General features: G+C 40.8%; 1 protein-coding gene across 14 annotated transcripts in view; it reads right to left on the bottom strand.

The window, feature by feature from the left end:
• The window catches only part of ZMIZ1 (zinc finger MIZ-type containing 1), a 361,022-nt gene that overhangs the window by 20,710 nt on the left and 315,400 nt on the right, over positions 1–24,912 (bottom strand). For 7 of the 14 annotated variants that reach the window (XM_075758629.1, XM_075758632.1, XM_075758630.1 and 4 more), the window contains 9 exons: positions 16,674–16,788; positions 14,206–14,423; positions 12,580–12,778; positions 11,303–11,593; positions 8,972–9,154; positions 6,499–6,673; positions 5,017–5,203; positions 1,472–1,682; positions 145–250 (listed from right to left, as the gene is read on the bottom strand). In XM_075758629.1, the coding sequence (XP_075614744.1) occupies positions 145–250; positions 1,472–1,682; positions 5,017–5,203; positions 6,499–6,673; positions 8,972–9,154; positions 11,303–11,593; positions 12,580–12,778; positions 14,206–14,423; positions 16,674–16,788 (1,685 nt within the window). The remainder of the gene's footprint in view (positions 1–144; positions 251–1,471; positions 1,683–5,016; positions 5,204–6,498; positions 6,674–8,971; positions 9,155–11,302; positions 11,594–12,579; positions 12,779–14,205; positions 14,424–16,673; positions 16,789–24,912) is intronic. The other 7 variants (XM_075758631.1, XM_075758643.1, XM_075758636.1 and 4 more) reach the window with 2 other exon arrangements.

The following is a 24,912-nucleotide window of genomic DNA, read 5'->3' as shown; positions in this document are numbered from 1 at the left end:
ATCTATGCACATGATGTTCTGGAAATCCCTGACAAGTACAGCTTAAGGTTTTCAATAAGCAAGTAAATCTTGTGTAGAAATAGCTTATCAGATCTGAACATAGGCATTCTGGAAAGTCATCACCCACACAAAATGAAAACTCACTCTTAGTGATACAATGTTCTGCTGGGAGGAGGCGTTTCTTTAGTAGACCTTGAAGTACAGAGCGAACTGATGGCCGGTGTACTAACTGCAACACGAACAAGTGTGACTGAAAGAAAACGCACTTTGTTACCAAGAGAACCAAACACACACAGTAAGTACGTTGCTGAACAGAGCTGCATTCTTCCCTCGGACACGTGGCTTCCATAAGAGCCTGATGCTTAAATATGAAAGCTGGTTCTGCTCTGCTGCGCACACTCGCTCCCTTAGGGATACTCTACATGCTGTGCAGTATGTTGTTCTGTGCTCCAGGAGCATAACGTATATAAGGGCTTTAAAAAAAGCAAAGACTTTCTCCATTTTGTCCCTCCTTAATATTCAGAATACATAGGGCTAATGTATTCATCTCTGACATCAGGGTTTATTTTTTAAAAACCCTGGGTTCTTTGACACAGTCTAGCCTACCTGTCTGCCCTCAGACTACGCTGGAAGTTGCAAAAACGATTTGCTACTGATGTGCCTGGAATCAACCGAATCTTCTTCCCCAACACAGAGCTCATTGTGGATTCACAGGATGCTGCCCCTGCTCTTAGCCACCAGATAAATGACATTATGTGGAGAAACATCAGTGTGAAGTAAAGCAAAATGGGTGGATGGCTTCTTGTCAAAGTGCCTCACACTGCGACCTTGGGAGAGGTAGCAGCTTGCTTTCTTGTCAGTGACAACAGAACAGTCAAAAGCTCAGACTGCATGTGTGCAACAGTCTGCATTAGAAATACAGTACTCGTCTCCGAGAGTAAGTAAACCATGGAAAAGGACAAAGGGGAAAGTTGCATGGTCTAGACTGCATCATGGAATATGAGTTTTTCATCTGAAAAACTATTTGAAAAATCATCGTCACCACCACCACGGATTATGGTGTTGATGTTCTCATGTCAAACCAAACACAGTTTAATATCCCAGGTAAATGAAATCAGAACTGGACAACAGTCTGCATCACAATAATCTATTTGTACATTAATACACTTTAGCTGCCTTGTTACACAGGCACACGCTAAATAAGTAGGTGATCAAACTCCCTTCCTCGCCTAGACCACAAGCCTTTTCAGAGACATCGGAAGAACACCACTACCTTCTGCAATAACTTAGCAGCAAAAATTTCCATATTAGCACTCTGACTGTGTCAACATCATCAAACAAGCGCCTTACCATAAAAATACGTGGGGAAACAAAGGAGAGTAGGGCTCTTTCAGCTAAGGCAACATTTGCAAACTGTACTAAATAGCAAACTCAGCATCAGCAGCTGCAACCGTGAGCTCAGTGTACTTACACAACAACATGCTGTGACTGTAATTTGAATCGTGTTTCTTCCCGGCTGGCAGACGTGCTTTAGGTGCAGAGGTTTATGAGATGTCTTGTTGTCGCCACGTTCGATGGTAAGTGGGGTTGCATTAACGCTGACCTGGACTGAAGCTGGCCAGTTTGTGTTCATTTGTCTGTCTTCATGGTGATAGCACTTGAACTGTAATTCCAAGTCAGACCTGTACAACAACCAATAAATCTTCCTTTAACTTTGCTTTCACATTGCAGAGGGAGGCCGTTTTGATGCTAGGAATGCTTTTTCTTTATCAGTCAGCTTATTCTTCTAGAATTATTGACAGTAAAGGATATAACATACTTTCTTCATAAAAGCCCTTAACAGAAACAAGTCATGATGAATTAATGATGCAAACATGCCACAAAGTTGTTGTTAACATTTTACACTTCTAAAGGACTTTCCAAGGGAACATTTCAAACCACTCTGCAAAACTAGACCATGGAACGATCCTGCAGAAAGAAAAATGTTAACATCAGGTAGGTCCTTCCTGTGTGTTCAGAGTTAAGAACAAGAAAGTGATACACTGCAGTGCGTTGTGCTGGAAGACTGTGGATTCTTCACTACTTCAGACCATTTAAAAGAGCATTTGAATGCACACTTGTCAGACAAAATACAGAGACAGCTAATCCTGCCTTGGAACAGGTAAATCAACTAAGATCAAATGACCCCTGTATCTCACTCCCTGTCTTTCTGTGATTCCAAATTAACACAGCTGTGGATTAAATCTACCCAATTTAGACCTTCTTTCAGGGCACGAATTCCTCCCACCTCTCCAATAACAACTTCCACACACTATTTAGCTCCTCAAAAATTAGTTTTATAACACCTCCGAAAAAGGAAGAGGCTGAGATTAACTTAATCACAAATTAAGTGGGTAGAAAATATGACTTCAGTTTCATACATGGATGCTAACCTTGTGTTAGGAATGAGTAATTCAAAGACGACAATTAAAAGAACATAAAGAACTGAAATGTCAGGATTCTGCTGTTTATGACAGCAAAAGACTGCTGAATGTTTATCTTTTATGCTTGAAAATCTAGGTGCTCATTTCTTCATCTTGCCTGAAGGAAGATATCTTTGTAAGATCCATGAGGAACAGCTCTTTCAAGGAGATCATCACCATAACTGCCATTTTCCTTATCCAAACCCAGAGATTTCAATTCTGACTTAACATCGTCTTTTCTGGATTTCAAAACATGAAGATTTAGCACTGGATAAAAACATGTTTGTTTTTTAAAAAAGAAACGTATAGAATACAAATTACCTGACCTTTCAACATAATCCATCTATATTAAGTATTCTCAGGCTTTTTTCCAATATTTTATTAACAATTTCTTGAAGGCGCTCTCTGTGAGATCCACTGGAGATTCTCACCTCAGGAGAACACACCGCAGACACCCAAACCCAGAGGGATGCAAGGCTTGGCACCTCTGATATAAAACCCAAGCAGATTAAGTGCATTCCCAAGGACTCTGAGCAGGCCTGCTGAATGTCACAGAGCGGTGACAGAGCTCAGGAGACCCTCATGTTCTTAGCATGTGGTGTCTCCACCGTGGGACACTATTAATAACTGAGCAGTGCTAAGACCAAACCAGCTTCAAGGAGACATTTTCCCTGCCTTCAACCTTTCCGTTTCTCGTAACCATGAAAAGTTCCCAGCGGGGAGAAAAATAGTTGCATTGCTATTCATTATGCCTGTACACATGAGAGGTTTTGCCGAATATTTTAACTGGCAGACAAATATTCAGAATTGGCTTGACTCCACCATTCTTTGTAAAACTGAAATCCATCCACACATGTGACTAATTTATTTTTCTGGAATCCATCCAGCCCTGAGTTAAAAGTGAAATGACTTCATTACAGGACCATCCGTTCTCCCCACTATTAACAAGCTTTTCAAAACAGCAGACCTGAGCACAGTTTACCTATGAGTCTTCATTAAAATAAGTTTAAATAAAGGCTATGTGTTTGGTGAGCTAAGGAAGAAAGAAAGAACAGATATTAAGAAACAGTCTCATGCCTCAGTGCAGCACTATAAATCTACTGAATGAGCCAGCACAATCCCCAGTAGTGATTACTTATTAATAAGAACCGGCAAATAACTGCCAAAACTCCCTCTGCTGCGAGTACTCTATGATAATAAGATGCAAGTAAGCAATAACTGACCTCAAAGTTAGATGTTAATTATTGGATGTGGTCTGGCTGCAATCTCACTCCCTTCCAAGGCCCAGGCTACCTCAGGGGAGGGCACAGTGGCAGCCAGGACTCCTGCATCGCACATCAAGCCTCAGCCTTAGAGCCAGAGTCTGCCCGTGGGGCAGGGAACTGAGCCCACCTCTCTGCCCACCACACCATGAAAACAGAAGTCTCAGGTGGATTCCAGTGAATGGGAAGATCCTCCCAGGGAAAAAAGCTGAAGTTACAAGCGATCACTCCCATTAAGGTCAGGGGTATGTGGTCCAGGCTTGGGAAGAAACCAAAAGTGAGGCAAGCGTAACAGAAAATGTGCTTAAGATGCTGCATTTTACCATCTCGGCTGCTACACCTGTGAAACAACCTCCATACAAGATCCTGAGCAACTAATCAGCCTCCACAGTGCACAGAGACAGGCTCAACCAATGTCATCAGCAGCCACAATAAACACTGAGATACTTTCTCAGAAAAACAGGAGGAGGAGACCAGATTATTCCATGGCATATACAAATAAAAAAATTTAAGACTCTGACTGTCATTTGCTCTAAGTCCTTCCATGAGCACAGTAGAATCAGAACATAACCTGGAATCACTTTTGCAGATCTACATTAAATGCAGGAAAGTACCACCTAGGAAAAATATTCCTGTGCTGGAAAGTAGTTCTCACTGTGAGTGAAAACCAGACACCTTTGTATGTAGAAAGCTACGCTCTGTTATTTCTGACCTGTCCTTACTTGTGGAGTGATAGGATAGGGGGGATTTAGGAAGTTAGTTTCTACTGTTTGGAGAATTGAAGCATTTTTCTTCCTAAATGATTTTACCAAGTCTCTAAATCAGGTCCTTCATTAGTGTGTTATTTTTCATTACCAGATACTCTGCACCATTTAATTTAGGCATGAACACTAACAGCCCTGCATACTTACTCCTGCAATTAACATTTCACAGGCCACAAAGCACCTAGGACTTCAGAGTCTCCCAAACAGAAGTTTGTACTGGTGTCAGTCGCACACGTCCCACACCCGTTCCACCCAGCACAGAAAGGATGGAACAGTTGCAATGATTTTTCAAACACTGAGTGCCATGCGCTATCAGCAAGAAGATGCAGCACAGATCAGGAAGCATTTTAGAATGTTTTGTCTCTGAAAACTGACAGGTGAGAGTATCTGTGAGTTTAAAAGGTATTTTTTCCTGTCTAGGCCACAATTTTTAAAGTGAAATTCATGGCAAACCTAAATGAAGTTCATCTGGCCTGCCACTCCTCCATCACTGGGTGCAAGACTTCCTTGCAGCAAGGCTCAGCTTACCTCCACATCAGCGTCTGATGAACAGTTGGCCGTAAGTGAAAGACATGGTTACTGACTGCCAGGTTGTGTTCCAGACGGAAGGGTTCCAGTACAACACCATCTCTCACGGGAAACGTCAGACGCAGCTCATCATTGTGGTTGGCTGGGATCGAAGAGGGAGAGAAAGCGTGAACTTTCCCTTTAGCATCTGCAGTGCAATAATAATGTGTATATTTATACAGAATAGTAACAAACGGCACAGTGATCTGCTACTGGGTCTAACTTAGGAGGTTCATACACACAAAATAGAAAATAACAAGTAACTGCATCATCTAACCAATACAAGCGACAGGGCTCAAACTGATAGCGATGGCAAACCAAAGACTTCTATTCTCCCACACTTAACATCAGGATCATAGCATTCTGATCACAAACAGAAACCAGGCATGGCAAGAATTCCTGGTTTTTATTACTGGATTGGTTCTGTGTCCAGGCTTACTCTGTTGGCAGAAGGCTGACAGCAAATCTCTTAATTATGGCAAACTGTGATAATGCTTATTTTCCCCACTTTGAACTGGGATCAACATTACCCAGTTAGTTCCAATGGTTTCATCAGCTGAAACTATCCAATGACCAAAGACATTGGTATTTAATTACTATCTGATCTCATAACATGAGGGTTTGTGGTAACTTACAGCTGATCTATGAAGTCCAAATGTCTTTAAATGCTGTGTTCTTGCCCCAATAATACTGCAGGCCACCTTCTTCGACTTCATTTTTCAGCTATCCTGAACTCCAAACACTGGTTTCAAAGTGCTAATGCAGCAGCAGTTATTTTCCAGAAAACATAAAGGTTCTCCCAGTTCCCCAGTAAATGATATCTCCTATTGTTCATCAGTCACTTCAAAACCTCAAACAGCTTGTGCTAGTATACAGTCAGAGGAATCTTGTTATTCCTGCCCTGTTCATAGCCAAATGTAGCTGTGACGTTGAGTGGCTTTGAAAGGAACATGTATCAATTTTTGGCATACTACTGAATATTCTTAAGAACCCTGTACGGATCGCAACAGAGACACTGCTATAAATATTCACAATTTACCCTGTTCTGCAGTGATGTTCAATGAATGGCTTTGCCCTTGAACAAAACAGACCACAAAGAAAGTTCATACAATAAACAAGCCTAACAAGCACACATAACGCAACCCAAAATCAAGTATTTTATCCTCAGGAAGCATATCAAAGAATAAATTATTCCAGAGTAAAATCCTTACAAGTTTAACTTGGAAGAACTTTTCCAATACTTATTTTAAGAGGGGACAGCAATCTTTCTCTTTCCTGGCACTGGCTCTAGTGAGCCTGCACCATGCATGCCACCTATCACAACTTAGCAATCCGAGCCTCTCCCAGAGCAGCAATCCGAGCGAGTTTCCAGACTCTGAAATGTATGTGGCAGAGAACAGAGGGACAATAAATGACTGTGGGGGCGTTCTGTTTGCTACTCACTTGGAGGTGGTGGTAAAGCATTGATATTTGGTTTAATGTCAGGTGGGAATGGTGGTTTGACATCCTGGTTAGGTGACAGGTATGGAGGAATATTGCTCCCTGGAGTCATAGGTGGCGTGGGGTTTCCTGGAACAGGTGAATGAGGGTAATTTGCCACAGGTACAGGCCTTGATGGCTAGAAAATAAATAACATCACATTGTTATTGCAGTCTGAAAATAAGAATCATAAGCCTTGTGAACTGCACTGCTACCAAACACCAAAGACTACGAACAAGGTAGGGAGGCCCCTCTGTGGAAGGACAAGAAACCACAGGACGTCCCACGAGGCCTTCGGGGAAGAGGCAGACTAGGAGAGCAAAGCAGGAACTGAAACCAGCAGACCAGCCAGCCGAATTCAGGCAATGACCAGATACAAGCAAGGCTGCCAAGAGGCTTATCGTGCTTCTCTGAACGCTCTCTTTCCAAAACCAACCAGCCATCCGCTTCAGTTTTTCCATACCACCCCAATCCACCCAGCCCTTTGTATTTCTTTGGCTTCCTCCCAAAATAGCCCCAGTGCACAAAAGTCTACATGAAAAACAAAATCCAAAGACATGCAGTTAGAATGTCTGTGTGTCTTTTACTTCCATCTATCCCTTCTTCCACCTCTGTCCAACTCATCTACTCAGAATGAAAGCTCTGGGGATCAAGGGATGTCTTTTATTCTGTGTACCTACAATTTGATTCTGTTCTTGGTTTGCTGCTAAGACAAACTAAGAGAAAAAGGATAGTTAAGTATAAATAGTAGCTATAGTATTAAAACACCATTGGTTTTGTTTCCTGTAATTAAGGAGATGGTTGCAGTTAACAGAATAAACCAATCATCATGATGCAAAGGAAGCTGACATTAAACAAGACTGCAATTGCATGTCACTCTCTTTTAATAGGGTGCATACCATAAGCATATACACATGAGACTGTCAGAAGATGACAATCTTTACAGACAGCCAAAGTATCAGGACTTCAAATTTGATTCTTTGTCTAAATGCTGCGCTGCTAGCCCCGGATACTCTAGAAGTACATAAGAGAGCTGCATTCTGAAATCTTAAGCATTACATTTCCAACTATCTTTGCTTTTTTCTTTAACACACACAGTTGTTATCTCCACAATCACTACAATCCAAATGTTCAGGTCCTGTCTGTGGCAAACTGGAATTTTTCCCATAGCCAGGATAATCTTCCTTCTTAACAGGTCCCTTATTTTCTAACTGTTTCCAGAATGGTCAATATTTGAATACATAATAGGGGATGCATTGGCTAGACCACAGATTCCCTGTTCGAACTATCCCGAAAACAAAAACCTCAAACCCCATCTAAAATAAACACATGTAAAATGTATTTAAAAATCTGTCACTTAAAAACTTCACAGAAGTCTGCTGTTATTTTAGCATAAGTGACTGCACTGGAATTACAGTACTTGAGGATCTGTCTCCTCCTTGAGTTCTTCCTGGCAGTGTAGTGCAAAAACTGCCACAATGCAACAGGCATTCCTTTGGGTACCACAGTGGACAACTTGGTTGCACATAGAACAGATGCTCTGTAGTAAATGGTTTTTTTCCCACCCTTTTTTTCAATAGTGTTTTCTGTGTGAATCACACCAGAACAATTCCAATTCAATACCAATGTGCAACTTAAGAATCTTTCAGCCTACGTTCAAAATCAGAATGAGGTCCAGAGACCTCAACAGTTAATGCTTTAAGAGCAGGTCAGACCATTGATGGTTCTCCTCATTTTTACACTTGCTGGAGTACCTGTGTGCAAAAGATCACTTTTGTGTGCATTTCAAAGACATCAAACCTCAGCAGGCCCTCAGTACAAACTCAGTTTGGATAATACCAAGTGCTCAAGATGTATCCATAAAACAGGTTTTAGGCAACATTTTAACAATTCTAATTCTTGCCCAAAACAAGCAGCACAGAGGGAAAAGAAGAAGAATAGGAGAGGGAGAGCTTGGACAAAGTCACGCAAACTTCAGTTCAAAGATGAATTCTACAGCTGGAACAGCTTTTAAATTTGGGCTGGTTAATCCAACAGTGGCCACTGTAGGCCTGAAATTGGGATGCTGCAAGGTAGAACTTGTTTATTACAAATTTCCAAAGTTACATTTTTGCAGGGTGCCATGAATACGTGAAAACATTACACCTGAATCCCATTAGGTACTTCTTTTTACATGCTATTTTTTTAAAGCAAAACCAACATTTTCTTGTAAAAGCCTCTAATGAGCTGCAGGGACATTCAACTTTCTTTATGAACTGCTCTGAAGTTACAATGCAACTTGGCTCATTGACTTGATTCTATGATATCCAAAACATTAGTTAAAACATTGTGGTTTTGCCTCTCTTAATTACGTAAAAGCAGTATCTATGAAGTCATTAACGTGACTTCATTCATAAATGTCTACCAGAATGCAACAAGATAATCTCAAGGTTCTTACCTTGTAATACTGCCCCATGTTGACCGTTGGCGGAGGGTATTGCCCTGTGTTTTGCTGGCTTGGCATCCTCTGTCCAGGATAGTTGGGAGACGTAAGGGGTCTTGGAGGGTTGGGAGTGGGGTACTGACCAGGCTGGTTTGGAAACTGGCTATTTGGTCCATACTGCTGGTTTCCATAATTCGGCTATTTCATGACAGAGATGAAAAGACAAAGATCCATTTCATGCAAGCAGCTGTCTTGAATTGATTATTAGCACACATTCAATAGTGGAATCAAAACAAACAAAAACCCCTCCAGGTGAATAGTCCTCAACTGAGTGCCACTCATGCCTAAACCAGGGCCCGGATGGCTGGAAGGGAATACTCACTCAGAAGCACAAAAGTTCCTCAAACCAAAGTGGGATAAGAATAACTGTGTACCTTAACACACACACACACACTCAGCCTTGCAGTGCTGTCAAAGGGCACTGTGTCTGAAGAAACCAGAATTATAACCAGATGCAAGTTCACAAAATCTCTGTGTTTTTGCAAGTGCTACCAGCTCCATCCCTGGGGCTTCTTTTCCAGATGGAGAATGAAAGCACAAGAAGTAATATTAAAAAAAAAATAAAAAAATCCTGGAATGGGCAGAAAATAGAAGCTGTGTTGTCCATGTCTGTCTTCTCAACCCAACTGCTATGCTGGCCCTGTGCTAGAGTGTTTAGCAATATCCTAATAACTAAAGAGAAGCTACTGCTAGTCCTAAATACCTTGCTAGGGCTAGCTAGCACTGTGCTGCAGTTTTGGAACTGAAGTAATGAAAACTGGAACTTTAAAGGTAAAGTGTCAATTTGAAAAATGAACTTATTGATAAGAAGGTTCCATAAATGAAGCTTTCAAAAACGAACAAGCAAATAGCACCTATGGGACCTGCAGAATTCCAGACCAGCAAACATGTAACATTTAGGGCACCGTTCAGTATTCACTTCTTGGGAACATGATCTCATTCACTTACAATGAAAAACCTGCTTCTGAAGCAGCAAAAAGGGATTTACAATCTTCCTTAAAATATGAAAACCGAAGGTAAAAATTATCTGAACAAGCCACATTCTGTGTTTTCTTCACGTATTTGTAGAGTAAGTGGCAGTATTTACAGAGTGAAAAGCCTTCCTAGAGAAGCAACTCCTGCAAAAGCACATCACTTTTTTATTTCGTTTAAAAAAAAAAAGTTTACAGATCAGGAAAGAAATGTGGCTCGTTAATAAATGTTTGCTATATTTTCTGCATGCCATGCTACTCTTTGCCATATGTTTTCTATAAACTCTTACTACCATTATTATAGTCAGGGTAGTATCACAATATTCAAAGCTCTACACCTGGAGTTATAGCTGTTGTTGTAGTCACAGTTTAATACAGGATTTCACCAGGAAATGATCCCTGAATCTTGTAACTCGTAGCTAGATTTATAAAGACATTATAAAGCATACAGATGCTGAGAGAGAGTTGGTGGGATTCTCGAAAGCATCTACTGCCCCATTCACGCTAATTTGAATAGTAAAATGCATTGGTACTTTTTAAAATCCAAAATCTTGTCCATCTACATCTTTGGTTGTCTAAATTTCTTAAAAATCTTGACCCTAAGTGTTTTGCCCAAGGTTATAACACAAGTCAATGGTAATGGAATTTTGTCTACAAAGCCACTCAGATCTCATATAACAGCATGGGAACTTAAGACAGAAATATCACACTCCAAATAAACTTGTATTAGATAAATGCTGACACAGAGGGATTTGAGTTCAACATGATTTATATTCATCTCAGTGCCTATTAAAATCAAGCCTCGAGAAGTTTGGAAAACAATTGGTCCTTAAAATAAACGTTATTACTACTGGTGTTTATACAACGTATGCCCTGTATTTCTTTAGAACAATAAAACCACCCAAGAAAATGCAGATCACATATGTATTGGGCTCAAATGAAGTATTTCACCTTCAACATCTCTTTTAAGTTGTCACTTTAAATAAATCCACTCCTGTGAAGGAAGTCTGCTTAAGGTCTATGAATTCACCATCTAGCATGAGAATCTCAAAGTGACATTTTGAGGGCTCAGCTGGTTTTGGGCCGTTCTTGGTTTTAAAGACTGTCACCTTGACTAACACAGCAAGGGCCAACCTAAATACTTTAGAAGCTAAAAATGAAGACCTGCCACCGGTTGTATTTTAATGGCAGTATTCCTACCAAGGCTGGAACAAAGAAGGACCTGTCTTACAGTAATGTACACCACACATTACCCAGCATGTTGCAACCTTCAGTCAAAATAATACTGTACACAAAATATAATTTATTTTATTACCTCTCCTGGGTACGGTCTCTTTATGCCCTGTATAGGCAAAGACTGAGGGCGCGGGCCTGGGTAGGCTTGCTGAGGCATCCTCTGCCCATGGGTGCTGAAGGGACTCATTCCAGGAGGCCGAGGCTGGTTCATGCCCATGGGTGGCCCACTCATGCTGGAAGGCGTCATTCCTGCTCCCATGCTTGCTGGGTTCATGTTGCCTGGCATAGATGCAGGGCCACGAGGACCAGGCTGGTTCATAAACTGGTTGTTGTAAGCCTGAGTTGGACCCATCTGGAAAGAGGAACAAACCTTCAACGGAAGAAGAAGAAAAAAAAAAAAAGAATAAAATGCGACATGCATTTAAAATGGGAGGAGGGAGCTGAACATGCTTTTGGGGGAGGGAAGAAGGGGAGGACTTATGTCGCATTTTCCTTCAATGTTCTCCAACATTTAATGGGCGGTGACATTATTTAGAATAAAACTTCAATTGGAATTGTGGAAGGCATAAGAGAAGACAGACATAAGTCTAAAGTGAGCAATTAAATTGTTTAAATTGACTAGTGTATTACTGTAAGGTGACAGGTTAGGAGCTGGCTGTGTAAATACAGCACAACACTACAATTTCTAAGACACTGTGCTGCTTTACATCACCTGCCATATGGGCCCATATACTTCACAACTCAAGAGAGGTAAAAAAGCTGAGGAGAAAAAAACTGGAATTGATAAAACCCGTGTTTAAGAAAAAATTATTACACGAAGTCATAACATGCTGGAGGCTATGGATCACCAGAAATGCATGTTTCGCATAGCTGTTCTCAGAGACAATATTATTAAAAAGCAAATCTCTTTTCTATGGTTGTTTCCTTGTTTGAAGAGAAAAAAACCCAACCAACTATAGTTGGCAAAATAAACAATTACCCAAGTGGTACAAAATCTATTCCAAGATTCTGGAACATTTCACTGGGTACTCAAATTTAGAGGTTGGCAGGGCTGGCAAAGGCAGCAATAATATATCACATCAGATGCAGCCGTAACATTGGGTAATCTTCAATTTTTTAAGGGGCAATCTCTAAACTACAAAATACAGTTAGGCAAGATTTATGGGAAAAACACAGGAGACCGATTCATACCTACATACACGCATTCCAGCAGTTTTTCATAAGCATTTATAACCATGCTCATGCACAAAAAAAAAATAGCGTAGGCACCCTAATAAACAGGGGAGTAAGGACAGCCCAATTCCCTGTAATGGTCCAGATCAGGCAGGTATGAAGACATAAGGGTTACTCTCTTACCGGTCCATACTGGTTCATGTCCTTATTCTGCGTTTCCTGAAGGGCTGCCACAGTGGCTGTAGCTGTAGCTGTTGCTGTAGCAGCTGCAGCTGCAACTGCAGCAGCAGCGGCAGCTGCAGCTGGCTGGGTGAAATCAGCTGGGGGCCTCGTGTGTGGGGGGATCCCCATTCCTGCAGGGGTATTTGGGCCTCCAGGGTAACTAACAGGGAAGAAAAGAAGAAGAAAGAAAGAGAGATACAATTAAGACGTGCCTGGTGGATTTCACTTTGAATGCTGGTGTGATCCTCATCTGGAACTGTTCCAAAACCACATATCAATGCCTAATGAAAGCCAGCAGGACCGGGAATTAGGTGTGTACATCAGATGCACGTGTCACTCAGGTGCAACAGTCATAGGGCTGCCACCGGGATCGCGAGGCAGCACTGTCAGCTGTTCTGGGGGCAGCGAACTGCTATGCAGCTCTGTAGCTTACTGCAAAGTTGAACTGAAATCCTGAAAGTTAATGCATGCTCCATTTCCCAATAGTGTAGGGGCAGATTGCGCAGCAGCACGAACAGAGAGCTTCCACCACTACAGAGCGTTCGTCTGCCTCAGTGCTGAATTATGCCAAGGGTTCCTGATGATGTAAAAGCATTCCTCCCTGAACCTCAAGCAGAAAGGCCAGGAGAGACCCAATCAATCAGCTCTACTGGATCCCACACAATGTATTTTGCAGTTCTACCTGGCTCTCCTATTGATCATAAGACAACTTAAACTAAACCATGCCTTTCCCACTCCAAGACATCACCTATCATTATAAACATGGGCCGAATGCTGTGCCCATTGTAAAGACATTAATAAAAAGCTAAAGAAACTTTCTGACTTGTTCAAGGTCACTCAGTAGATCAGTGGCAGAGATGAAAGGAGAGATAAGATCTCTGAGTCCCAGGCTTATATTCTTCACACTAGACTAACTATGCTAACAACCTTGTCAGCAGGCTTTGCAGAGGGACCATAAATAGTGGTTTCAGTTAAGTGCACTTACCACCCTTGTTTACAAAGCGTAGACACAGAAAGTCAAAATGTAACAAAACCCAGGCTATTAGTTTTGGCTTATTTCACTAATACAGCATCTACTTCCCCAAAATAAATACACAGCTTGGCCATCTCTCTTAACAAACATCTTCACCCCCAATTCTATTCAAATTCCTGCTGTGCAGTAGGTCTTTGGACAGAAATAGCACATTGCATAGGAACCTACTTTGCCTATTACTCAAGCTTATTCCTCCATATGCACGTAGAAATTATACCATCAATACCTTTCACATCCTGGTCTTATTAAATGTTAATCATCCCTAAGCCTGCGGTCTGTTTAACAATCTCTCTTAATTAAAACTTTATTTTGGGGGTTTATTAGAGCTAATTGATTGACCTAAGCCTTTTCCATTTACCGTGATGAATTTCATTGCAGTTTGGGTAGCTGATTTTCGAAGCTGTAAAAGCAGTACGCACTTCAGTTAACCAGCATAAAATAGCTACTGAGACTTTATATAACTAAAATAAACCCATGACACTTCTGCCAGGTCACTAAAACAAGCTTCATCAACTAGTTACATCCATTTACCACTTCACATGAGTAAATCTTACCTGCCACCAAAGCCTCCACTTCCAGGATAGTTTGGTCGTCCATACATGCCCTGCTGTATGTACGGCTGAGTGGAGCCTGCCTTGGCTGAAAATTGTTGCTGCTGTCCAGCAAACTGAGGGGAATTGATTCCAGGGTTGCTGGTGGTCATCCCAGAAGCCATGGGATTTCCTGCTGGGTTCATAGGGTTGTTAGCATTTGCCATTGGATTTCCCAGCACCTGTGAGTCAAAACATGAGAATAAGGGGCTGTACCTTGAACTACATCAAGCAAATTAAGTTGATTTGCTGCAATCGATAAATTAAAATATAACCACCCTGTACTCTGAACTCTAATGAGCATACACCTTGTTGATGTCTCGGTGCACATTCCTGGTGATTTCTCCTTTTGCCATTTCCAAAATAACCAAGAGTTTCTCATCTCTGATTATCCTTCGCAGGAGATTTTTAACTAGATGGAACCCAAACTAACACGCTTATGAAAAAAGTTACAATAAAGACCTGCTAAAACCATGCTCTGCAGGTGACAAATTCATCCGATTAGGAGAAATTACATGCTTTTTTTTTTTTTGGATGTAGTACTTCAAAATAACTTGCAAATAACTGGCCAGTCCCACTGGCATACTGCAAAGGGCACTACAGATAAAAAACTGTGAAGGAATATATTTCAGTGGCTTAACCTGTTCTTTAATCTAAGCGTACAGAAATATGTCAGTTGTTTTTATTGCTTTTTTAGAAAAGAGTTCTCTGTTTTAAAAAAGACTTGGTTTGCTTGTTTGAAGCTTTTTTTTTCCCAATTGAACCAAAATCTACAATTTCCATTGAGAAGTAAGCATGGCTGTTCACGAATCACCTGCAAGGAAATCTATCTCCTAATTCGGAAGAAATTTAGTGGTCATGAGTTTTGCAGAAGACAAAGTTGTCAGCTTTGGGAATTTGTGAAAGGGAATCTCTGAGCCCAGGTCATTCCTTTCCCTTAGGGAGCAGGAAGACTTATGGGAAACCCTGTCATTGATTTCAATCTGCTCTGAACAGCTACAACCAAGCTGTTGGTTGTTCCAGGGTTTCAGCCTTCCCTTGTAGTGATTCTGAAGCAGCATTTTCTTTGTTTTACCAAAGCACTTTTTTTTCTTTTATTGCACATTTCTCTGAAGTATCATGAAGAGTTCAAGTTACATTACAGTGCTCTTATGATAGAAGTAAACTCGGAGTGTTTATATATATTTTTTTTTTAAAAAAATTATTTTCCCTTTTTAAGTGTGAAAGATTTCCACAAGAAACTATATTTCCATTTTCTGGCCAATGTATAGACCTATGTGTTTACTCAGGTGTTTCTCTCTCAGATGCGATATCTTATCTTTTAAGATGTTAAAAAGAAATCAACAATAACAAATCATGCTACAGATCCTGTAACTATTTCCTCTCTTTAACTTTTGAAGAAAGAAATTGCCACAACCAGTGCTTACGTAGCTGCCACGTGAGTATCTATATGACTTGGCACCTGAAAAATTTTTTTCAAATGGCTCAATTCATAACAATTTTGGGTTTAATTTTCTGACGAAAATTAAAATAATAAAAAAAATCCACAGAAAATTTTGTATGGGATGTAATGTCACTTGATTTCAAAAAGGTAGAGAAGACAGGTTAGATTTATGTACCATTTGCACACATTAAAGATGGTGATGTGTTTAGAGCACTTCATCTACGGTGTAAGAAAAGGCTAGACTGAGCGCTTGATTTGTGACACATCCCTTGAAGAGCACATTATCACAAATAATTGGCGTCTCCTTCATTAAAGCTGCTTCTTTTTGTATAGCATAATTCAATATACATTGCAGCAGAAAAAGAGAGGTAAGAGCGGAGAGAACCAAACGAAAATCCAGTAAGTACGGCTCCCACCTGGAAGCTAGGAGTTCATGCTTTGCTCCAATGCACATTGAAATATTTTTGCCAAGTGAGGCAGTATTAACAGGAGAGGTTGAAGAGAGCACAGCCTACAGCTGGCAGTTAGCACCTCAGCGTGGGCGTAGACTTGGCACTGGATTTCACCAGCCCACAAGTACGACACAACCTCGGGTAAGATCAACAATAACTGTCATTTGGTCAATCTAGTTAGAATTTTTATTTTTAATACAACAACTCTTTCAAATTCAATTTGAAATTCCCAACAGGTTTGGGATTACCCCCAAAATCATGCTTTTAGTGTTGAAATCATACAGTGCAAAATATGTGCTAAACCCAAGCCTGACATTTGCATGCAGCTAAAGGAGTTACTGACTCAAGCTCTCAGATGCCTCCTTTCCAATGCCACCAAAGAGAACACGACTGGAAAAAAAAAAAGTACCATGTACATCAAAGAGAACACAGACACTGTTAAGGATTCCAAGAGAATTTTCCATAAAGCTTTCCATTTTGCAAACATTAGTGAAAACCCGCATCTAGAGGGGAGGGAGCATAAAAACAAAGCTTACCTGGCTTTGAGAGGTGTTAGTCACACCCCATACTGTGGTGACCACTGATAAAGAGCCTGGTGGCTGGTTGGTATTTTGCTGCCAGGGAACAGAATCGTAGGGGAAAGACCCATCACTGCAAAAACAAATGTTTAGGAGGGTGAGATTTTCGGAAGTTTAAACCATGGCAAGTTGCTGGCAGGGACAAAGGGATTAAAACCTGACGTTACCTTAACTCCTCACTCCTTCTTCCATTACTAGCCAAGTACTCTCAAGAGACGTAAAGTTTTTTTAATAGCAACATGATCATATAAAAACCTGTGCTGGTTTTGGCTGCGGCAGAGTTCATTTTCTTCATAGTAGCTAGTATGAGGCTATGTTTGGGGTTTGTGCTGAAAACAGTGTTGATAACACAGGGATGTTTTTGTCACTGCTAAGCAGTGCTTTCACAGAGCCAAGGACTTTTCTGCTCCTCACACCACACCACCAGCAAGTGGGCTGGGGGAGCACAAGGAGTTGGGAGGGGACACAGCTGGGGCAGCTGACCCCAACTGACCAAAGGGATGTTCCATATCGTATGATGTCATGCTTGGCATATAAAGTTGGGGGAAGAAGGAGGAAGGGGAGGACATTTGGAGAGATGGTGTTTGTCTTCCCAAGTCACTGTTACACGTGATGGAGCCCTGCTCTCCTGGAGATGGCTGAACACCTCCCTGCCCATGGGTAGTGCTGAATGAATTCCTTGGTTTGCTTTGCTTGCGTGCACAGCTTTTGCTTTACCTATTAAGTTGTCTTTATCTCAACCCACAAGTTTTCTCACTTTTACCCTTCCGATTCTCTCCCCCACCCCGCTGTGGGGGGAGTGAGCGAGTGGCTGCATGGTGCTTAGTTGCTGGCTGGGGTTAAACCACAACAAAACCACACAGAACTAATTAATTCCTAAACTATATTGAAGCAGAGAGCTTTTACCATAAAGGTCTGTTACCAATGAAAGTAAAAATAAACTCAGGGGCAGAGTTTCAAACAAGGACACTAGGCAAGTTTCTCAGAAGCACTTATTTTTTGCAATCCATCTCAAGCTCTTCAACAATCACTGCTTCAGCTGCCTTGTATCAATTCAATTAGATTTTGAGACCAGACTGCAGCTCCACTGTCTGCACCGGGTCCCCAAATGGCCAGAAAAGCCTGTAAAGGAATAGCAGTTCAACATCATTTTGAAAAGTAAATTGAAATTCAGATAGTGTTCTCCCACATGATGGATAAGCTGCATGCCAAAAACAGTATTAGCTAATCAGCATTCTAGAAAATCAACTACAGATATATAACACATCTTTCAGATAAATATGTGGATGAGAGGATTGGGTTTTTCCATTAGCTTTGTCCACAGATACAAGCAAACATTTCTTATAGTTCTTTTCATTCAAAAGCATTGGTGGTTTCAAAATGAACGCGTATCTAGTGTAATTAATGAAATATGTTAAATTCAGTGAAAGTAACTATTAATCCCATAAGTGTAAAATATATCCCACTTGAAATTTGCTTGTTCTCATATTATTAACTTGTAAATTAGATTTCTATTTGCATATATGTACACATATACACACACACGTTATCTTTCCTCATCTAGATATATATACACCATTTAATACACACACATACACACATATTGCTCTTTCATTTTCAAATGCCATTGCCTTGTATTTTAGATCAAGAACTGCATTTTTGCCTGGACTACCAGCTATCACCGGAATTCTGTACAGGGCTACCTTGCCTAAAGAATTGATACAGGCTCTACGAGTGCTGTATCTGTGTGCTTCAAAGCCTGTATGGTAAGTGCCACCCAATTAACTCATACAAGACATAGTGACATAACCAACCTGCCCAAGTGCTAAAAAGGGCCCCGTGGCAGACCAGGGAGCTGACACTCCCATGTCCCCAGACAGCACTCCAGGCTTGGGCTGGTTCTCCTTCCTTTTGTGCTGTGAGCCAAAATCAAGGACTACCCACGTCTTCATTCTTTACCTTGTTCATAAACCCTAGTGCAAATCACTTAAGAATAGGAATTGCACCACACAAGTGTGCACGCATGTGATAAAAACTGCCTATGTCCCAAGTAACCAATAATCTAATAACAGCAATAGCAACTGTGTGAGGTAAAATGAAACAATGAATACATTTAAGAACTAGAAAATTTCAAACAAATTCCATAATGCTGTGCTAGCACAACAGCATTGTATTAGAACATAAGTGTGAATTTGAACTTACTTGTTTGTTTCAAACACCCACATTGAATTAAGCAATAAAATCATTTTCCCTAACAAATAATTATGGAAAATTACTGTAAAATAGTAATTCTCTATAAGATGCTTGACATGTAATGTTTACTTTAACAGCATCCATATAAAACAATGTGTGAGTGCTTATTCAAGACCTTGCAATCAGTAAATCCTCCTAGTACTTTTTTTTTTTATATATTTATATTTTCTCTCAGAAGGTGGAAAATCTCCTCTCCCCCCCCCCAATTCAGGGGCTCCGACAACAGCTTCAGTGACTAACATTTGTAAGTGACTCAATGCTCCAGCAAGTCCCCTCTACCAGCATGGAGACAAATGATGACTAAGCCAGAATTTGTGACTGCTATGAAGCCTTCCTCTTTTTTCCTGCTCTGAACAATGTCTCCTACTCTGACTGGTTTTGATGATGTCTCTTCTGTGATTTGTTTGGATATTTATGGCACATATGAGTTTGTATACTTCAATGACTACAAAGAAGCTCTCTCCATGACACAAGCAGTTAAAGGACTCACTGCAGCCATTCCTCTCTATTCCCCAGTGATGTGCTGTGGACAGGTAATAAAACCTGAGGGACAAGGCAAATATTTTGCAAATGTATGAGTAAATAAGAAGGGTAATGACAGGCAGGGATCAAACCACAGAGTCACTGAATGTGGTTCTAATACAAACATGTCATACGGTTTGTATGCATATTCAAACTTAGAGCTAGCGATGCTTTAAGCCTGCTGTTAAAAAGTTACAACCATTTCTTCACTTTGCCTCCGAAGTATGTTTTTCTTAGACACTCCTCTCTTCTACAGTACAGAAGAGATTTTATGTACTATTCATCCATACTTTCCAATGGTAGAGTCAAAGTATTTGGTTAGTGGAAGGCTGTACTGGGTTCTCAAAGACTATACAATCACTTCTAATTACATAGAGGAGTAAATAACTTCATTTTTACTGTATTACAGTTAAAATGGGTGACACCTCAAGGAACTGTATTGATGACATATGATAAAGGCCTCCAGTACAGAACCCAGCATAACACAGGAAAGCAAAAAAAAAAAAAAAAAAAAAAGACCAGGTATAGATATGCTGAGAAATATTCATTGTGCCCATTGAATCACATGACTATGACATTATCCAACATAGGACTTAGCTTTAAATTGCAGACAACAGTAGTATCAGAAATTATGGCGATATTGAAATAGCAATCGATGTGCCTTGCAGAATATCAACTTCTACACCCTAATATGCAGTTACTGCGCTAGACGTCACTTCACTCAAACTTCACTTTAGTTACCCAATGAGAAATACATGGCATTCTCACGGTTTGCATTCCCTAGCATGATACTCTGGCCCATCACCAACTACATGCGTGTTTGAGTATGACTTTTGCCATACTGGATACAATACCTCCCCTTCCTCCACCGTGTGAAGGCTTCTTTGGTTTCAAGCAGTAGGAGATGCTGAAACACGTGCCACTCAATTGAAGGATTACTGGTCCCTCCACTTCGCTCTTTCAACTTGCGTTTCTGTCCTTAGACAACCCAAAGGAACACTCCCACCATCAAAGGAAAATCCATGTAAGTACTGTAATGAAACGTGACCAATCCAATTCTCATTTGCAAGACAGCAGTGGCTTTCTGCTGTTATTATACAAAGCTGTGAATTATCCTGAAATCCCCTTCTTTAAACTTGAAAATGGTAGCCAATAGAGAAAGAAGCTTCAACCTCTCCAGCCACCGCAAAATGCTGCCCACGATGTTGTTCCTGTTGAACGGTACAAGGGTAATTAAGTCTCTCACTACACCCTGGAGGGCAGTGAGTCAGTTTGGGCTCAGCTGGAGTCGACTAAAAGAGTATTGACTATATTTATAATAGTGTTAATGAACCTATACATACTACTGGTCAGCATTAAAGGCCAAACAGCAGAGGAAGCCATAGAGCAAAGAGGAAGAGATGGAGGGAAATTACTCCTTAAACTATGATGTAGTGAAACTGCAATCAAGGAATAAGGAGGAAGGATTTCTTAGCTGTCAGCAAACGTACTGAGACCACCAGTAATACAACACTCATGTCGGAGAAGTACATCAGTACTAAGGTCTAAATATCTTCTCTTAATCCCAGTACTAGGAAAACAGAACCAGGCATATATCCAACCTCTCTGGAATAGTTCCAGACTTCATGTTAGACACAGACTGTTAGTTAATTCTAATAAAAGTTGCTTAATAAAAAGTGAGCTCCGTATAGTAAATTAATACTAGTGAATTACTGTAATTTATACATGATTTATGGCATTATTTGAAAATGCTATATTTTAAATATGTTTATGTTGTCATTAAAGCAATTGTATGTGTATCTGATACTCTGTTTACATGTCTTCATTGATTGAGGAAGGAGAGATTCAGATGGTTTAGTGAAGTACGCATCCCTAGAGCATTAGTACTTCACATGCTGTGGAGGAGGGTAAAAACTGAAATGATACCTTCCCGGTGATTTTCCACATCACTTGTTGAGAGGGCCAGGTGTCTAAACCACTACCTTTATAAAGCATCTATCTCCATTTTCAACACTGAAAACCTATCAACTACTGCAGAAAAGCACCAGATGTTGTTTTTCTCAAAAAATCTTTTCACTCCAAGCACGGGCATCAAGTCTCCCACAACTGGGCTTTCAGAGATGAGTTTCTGTTGCTTACCCTCAAGCCTGCTTTACAGTTTTGCAGGGATGTTTAATGTTTCTGAAGCACAGTCATTGCACCTGACTGGTATGTGACACACTCAGAGTCCACACAGTCCTTTAAATCTACTGACTCTATCATAACTTCTTCAGCTGACGCCAAGATGAGCAGGTAATTTCCAGTTTAACACTGACTGTCATTTCTCCCGTGTCTTCTTTTGTCACCCATGTGGACACCAGGAGAGGAGAGCATCTGATGACAAGGAGTGAGGTATCAGAGATCTACCCAGGCCAAACACTCCTTTGCAGTTACAGATGGCCAAAAAATCAGAACGGTCCAAACACAGCCAAAACCTAGGGCTCCTCATCTGTTCTTGCCTGCTGGCACTTCTCTGTTTCTGCACCTTGCTCTGCATCCGCAACTGCCTCTGGGCATGGGTGTGCACAGGGTGCCCAGCACCCCTCGGCTGTATTCTTGGTTGGAGCCTCTAGGTGACACTACTTTAATACAAACTACAACATAACAATTTCCAAACAAGGATTCTTGCTCCTGCCTCACCAGTCTTCCCCCCCCCCCGCCCCAAACCTCACTCGTCTGCAGTGGAAAAAAACCACAAACCCCACAATCAGAACAGGAAATAAAGCCCTGGGTAACTGTAGCGCCAATACGTGTGCTTCATGCCTGCATTGTCTCACAAGTTAGGCAGCTTAACTTCTTTCTCCAGGTTTAGTTTTTGTTCTACTGCGGTTTCTGAAATGAACACCCCTCACGTAGCTTTAATTATTAATATGGATTCAGTTAGCAATTCTCTTCGATTAGGGCACCACCATAAACTTATTTTATGCATACTCTTACTTAAGAAAAAGACTATTTTGCATGATGCAGTGGAAATACTGAATTTGAATTGCCTTTTCGGTGTGCTCATTTTATGGAACAGGCATGAATTTCACCACATTTTTATAATTTTCATATCAGCATAAACAAAACCTAACAACTTCTTTTAAAATATTGCAAGAACAGATGGAACACTATTAGCCGTTTCCTGCAACACGAAAATGCTCCAGGAAGGACTTCAGTTAATTTTTCCCCAATTTGGTAAGTCAGGAATCCCCAACAATCTATCCATAAATAACAGATCAAATGGATGTTTTATTTATTTCTGGTCAAATTTCCACTGAAAATATCCTTGGCCTTGACTACTAATTTGAAAAAAACAATGTGACACCTGAAAGCCAAAATTTGTTCCTCTTACTGGCAATCAAAAACATTTCAGAGATCTGCTTTTGTTTTCTTTTAAAAAACCCCGGACATTTAGAAGGAAACAACTGACTTCTCATTTTTCATTGAGATTTTTTTTTCAGGGGGAACAAAACCAACGCCTCACCAGCTGAGATACATGCACCATCTTCATACGGTTAAAGTGCTTGGCTAAAGTGTTTCAATTTAAACACTTAAAATTAGTTTTTAGTCTAGTTAACAGATATCAAAACCACATTGCTATTAAAAAAAATTTATAACATGGTATTTAACCAAGCAATTCCTTGACCTTTTGTGCTGTGTTTTCAGTAGACTGGAGAAACTAGTCTACACAATCCATTCTCTGTTCACACAGAGGAACATAGCAGAGCAAGGAGACACCCGTGTAGGAAGGACACAAAGTCCCCTTACAGTCAGCAAGGAAATATGAAGACATATTGTAAAGAAAACAAAGAATAACTACCTCTGTATATCACACACTGACATAAAACAAACTAAAAGCCGATGTTGTCTACAGGTATCCTAAGGTGTTTACATTAAAGATGAGGGGAAAAAAAGAGGGTGGTGTGATAAGTATGTTACTGACTTTGGATGGCTAGCAGTAATTCACTTTTGATTGATGCTGCCTATGTGATGCATGCCTTCCTCAAATACATTCCTCTATTTAGCATCATTATTTGAAGAAGTTTAAATAGTGTCGCCATAAATGAAGGCTCCATCCTCTATTTCACTAAACAAATACATAAGACAGAGTCCCATCCAAATTACTGGGTGTATTTATGTAATGCAAAAGTGAAAAAAGTCAATTTGGAAGCATTTAGCAGGACTTATTTCCCCTCTACTTCTTATGGCACGATGCCAAACATTCAAATCTCACAGAGAAAATATACAGCTCCACAAATCATCCCCCCACAATTTCTCGAGTCTGCTCTTTCCCTCCAGTCTTTGCAACTAAATGAGTATGTTCTCTAACCCTTTGAAAAGCTTTGATTCTCCCAACTCCAAATGCACAGTGGATCCATACCTAGTCCTTCCCTATCAAGAAAGAATTACCTCAAGTGGTGTTTCAGTACTTCATGCTGCCTGTACTGGGCTACGAGCAATGTAAACTGAAGAGGAAGAGCGAAAGCGGTTAGAAATTTCATTATTTACCATAAAAAGAAGGAAGGTTGTTTCCTGGCAAACAGTTTGAAAACACAGAAGCATTCTGAACCCGTTCTAGGTGAGCAGATGCAGGTGAAGCAGTCAAAAGGTGAAAGCAGCAAGTCATTTATCAGCTCGGTGCTTTGGATGGCACCTGCAGCTAGCAGGTGGCTATCACCCCCTGCCTCCGCTCTTTTAAATATCAACACACATTTACAATAACCATTCATGCAGCCACACACATACACACAATACAGCCGCTTTTGCAGAGACTGAGATGGCAAAATTGAGCCGGCGGGTCAGCAGGTGATGCGAAGTACCTCGGGAAGCTGAAAGCCCTTAACTTTTTCTTTATAGTCCTGACAAGGCCTGTGAGGCCTGGATGACTTATGACTGCTCAAGGTGGGAACGCTGCCTTCCATTTCACATTGGGTTGCTACAGGTCAGGCTGTGACATGCTTGCTGCTGCTTCCTGGTGCCTTAACTCTACAGTCTCATCAGTTAGAGAGTCATGCCTGCACAGTACCACACTGCTCAACGAGAGTTAGTGCATCTGAATCTAACCCCTGAAATTAGAAAAATACATCAGCCAAATAATTAGATTAATTCAGAAGTTTCTGAGCCTGCAAATGCCCGCCTCCCCCCTGCACACACAGAGTCCTGCTACGTTATAGATTTCACATATGTCCATACACATGTGTGTGCGCACGCGCGCAAAGACACAGAGATAACACAATTTACTTCTGTCCATGTGGAACAAACGATCACAGCTATGCAGGTAAGAAACAAAAATACTACTGAGACCCGCTTCTGCCTCAGAAGAAGCTGAAGGGGTTACCATCGTCTGACATTATGGGACTACAGCATCCATCCGATCAAAGGAAAAAAGATTAAAGCATCA

Source organism: Balearica regulorum, chromosome 7, assembly GCF_011004875.1.
Source record: "Balearica regulorum gibbericeps isolate bBalReg1 chromosome 7, bBalReg1.pri, whole genome shotgun sequence".
In the NCBI taxonomy this organism is placed as follows: domain Eukaryota; kingdom Metazoa; phylum Chordata; class Aves; order Gruiformes; family Gruidae; genus Balearica; species Balearica regulorum.
This window is presented reverse-complemented; position numbering and strand designations above follow the sequence as displayed.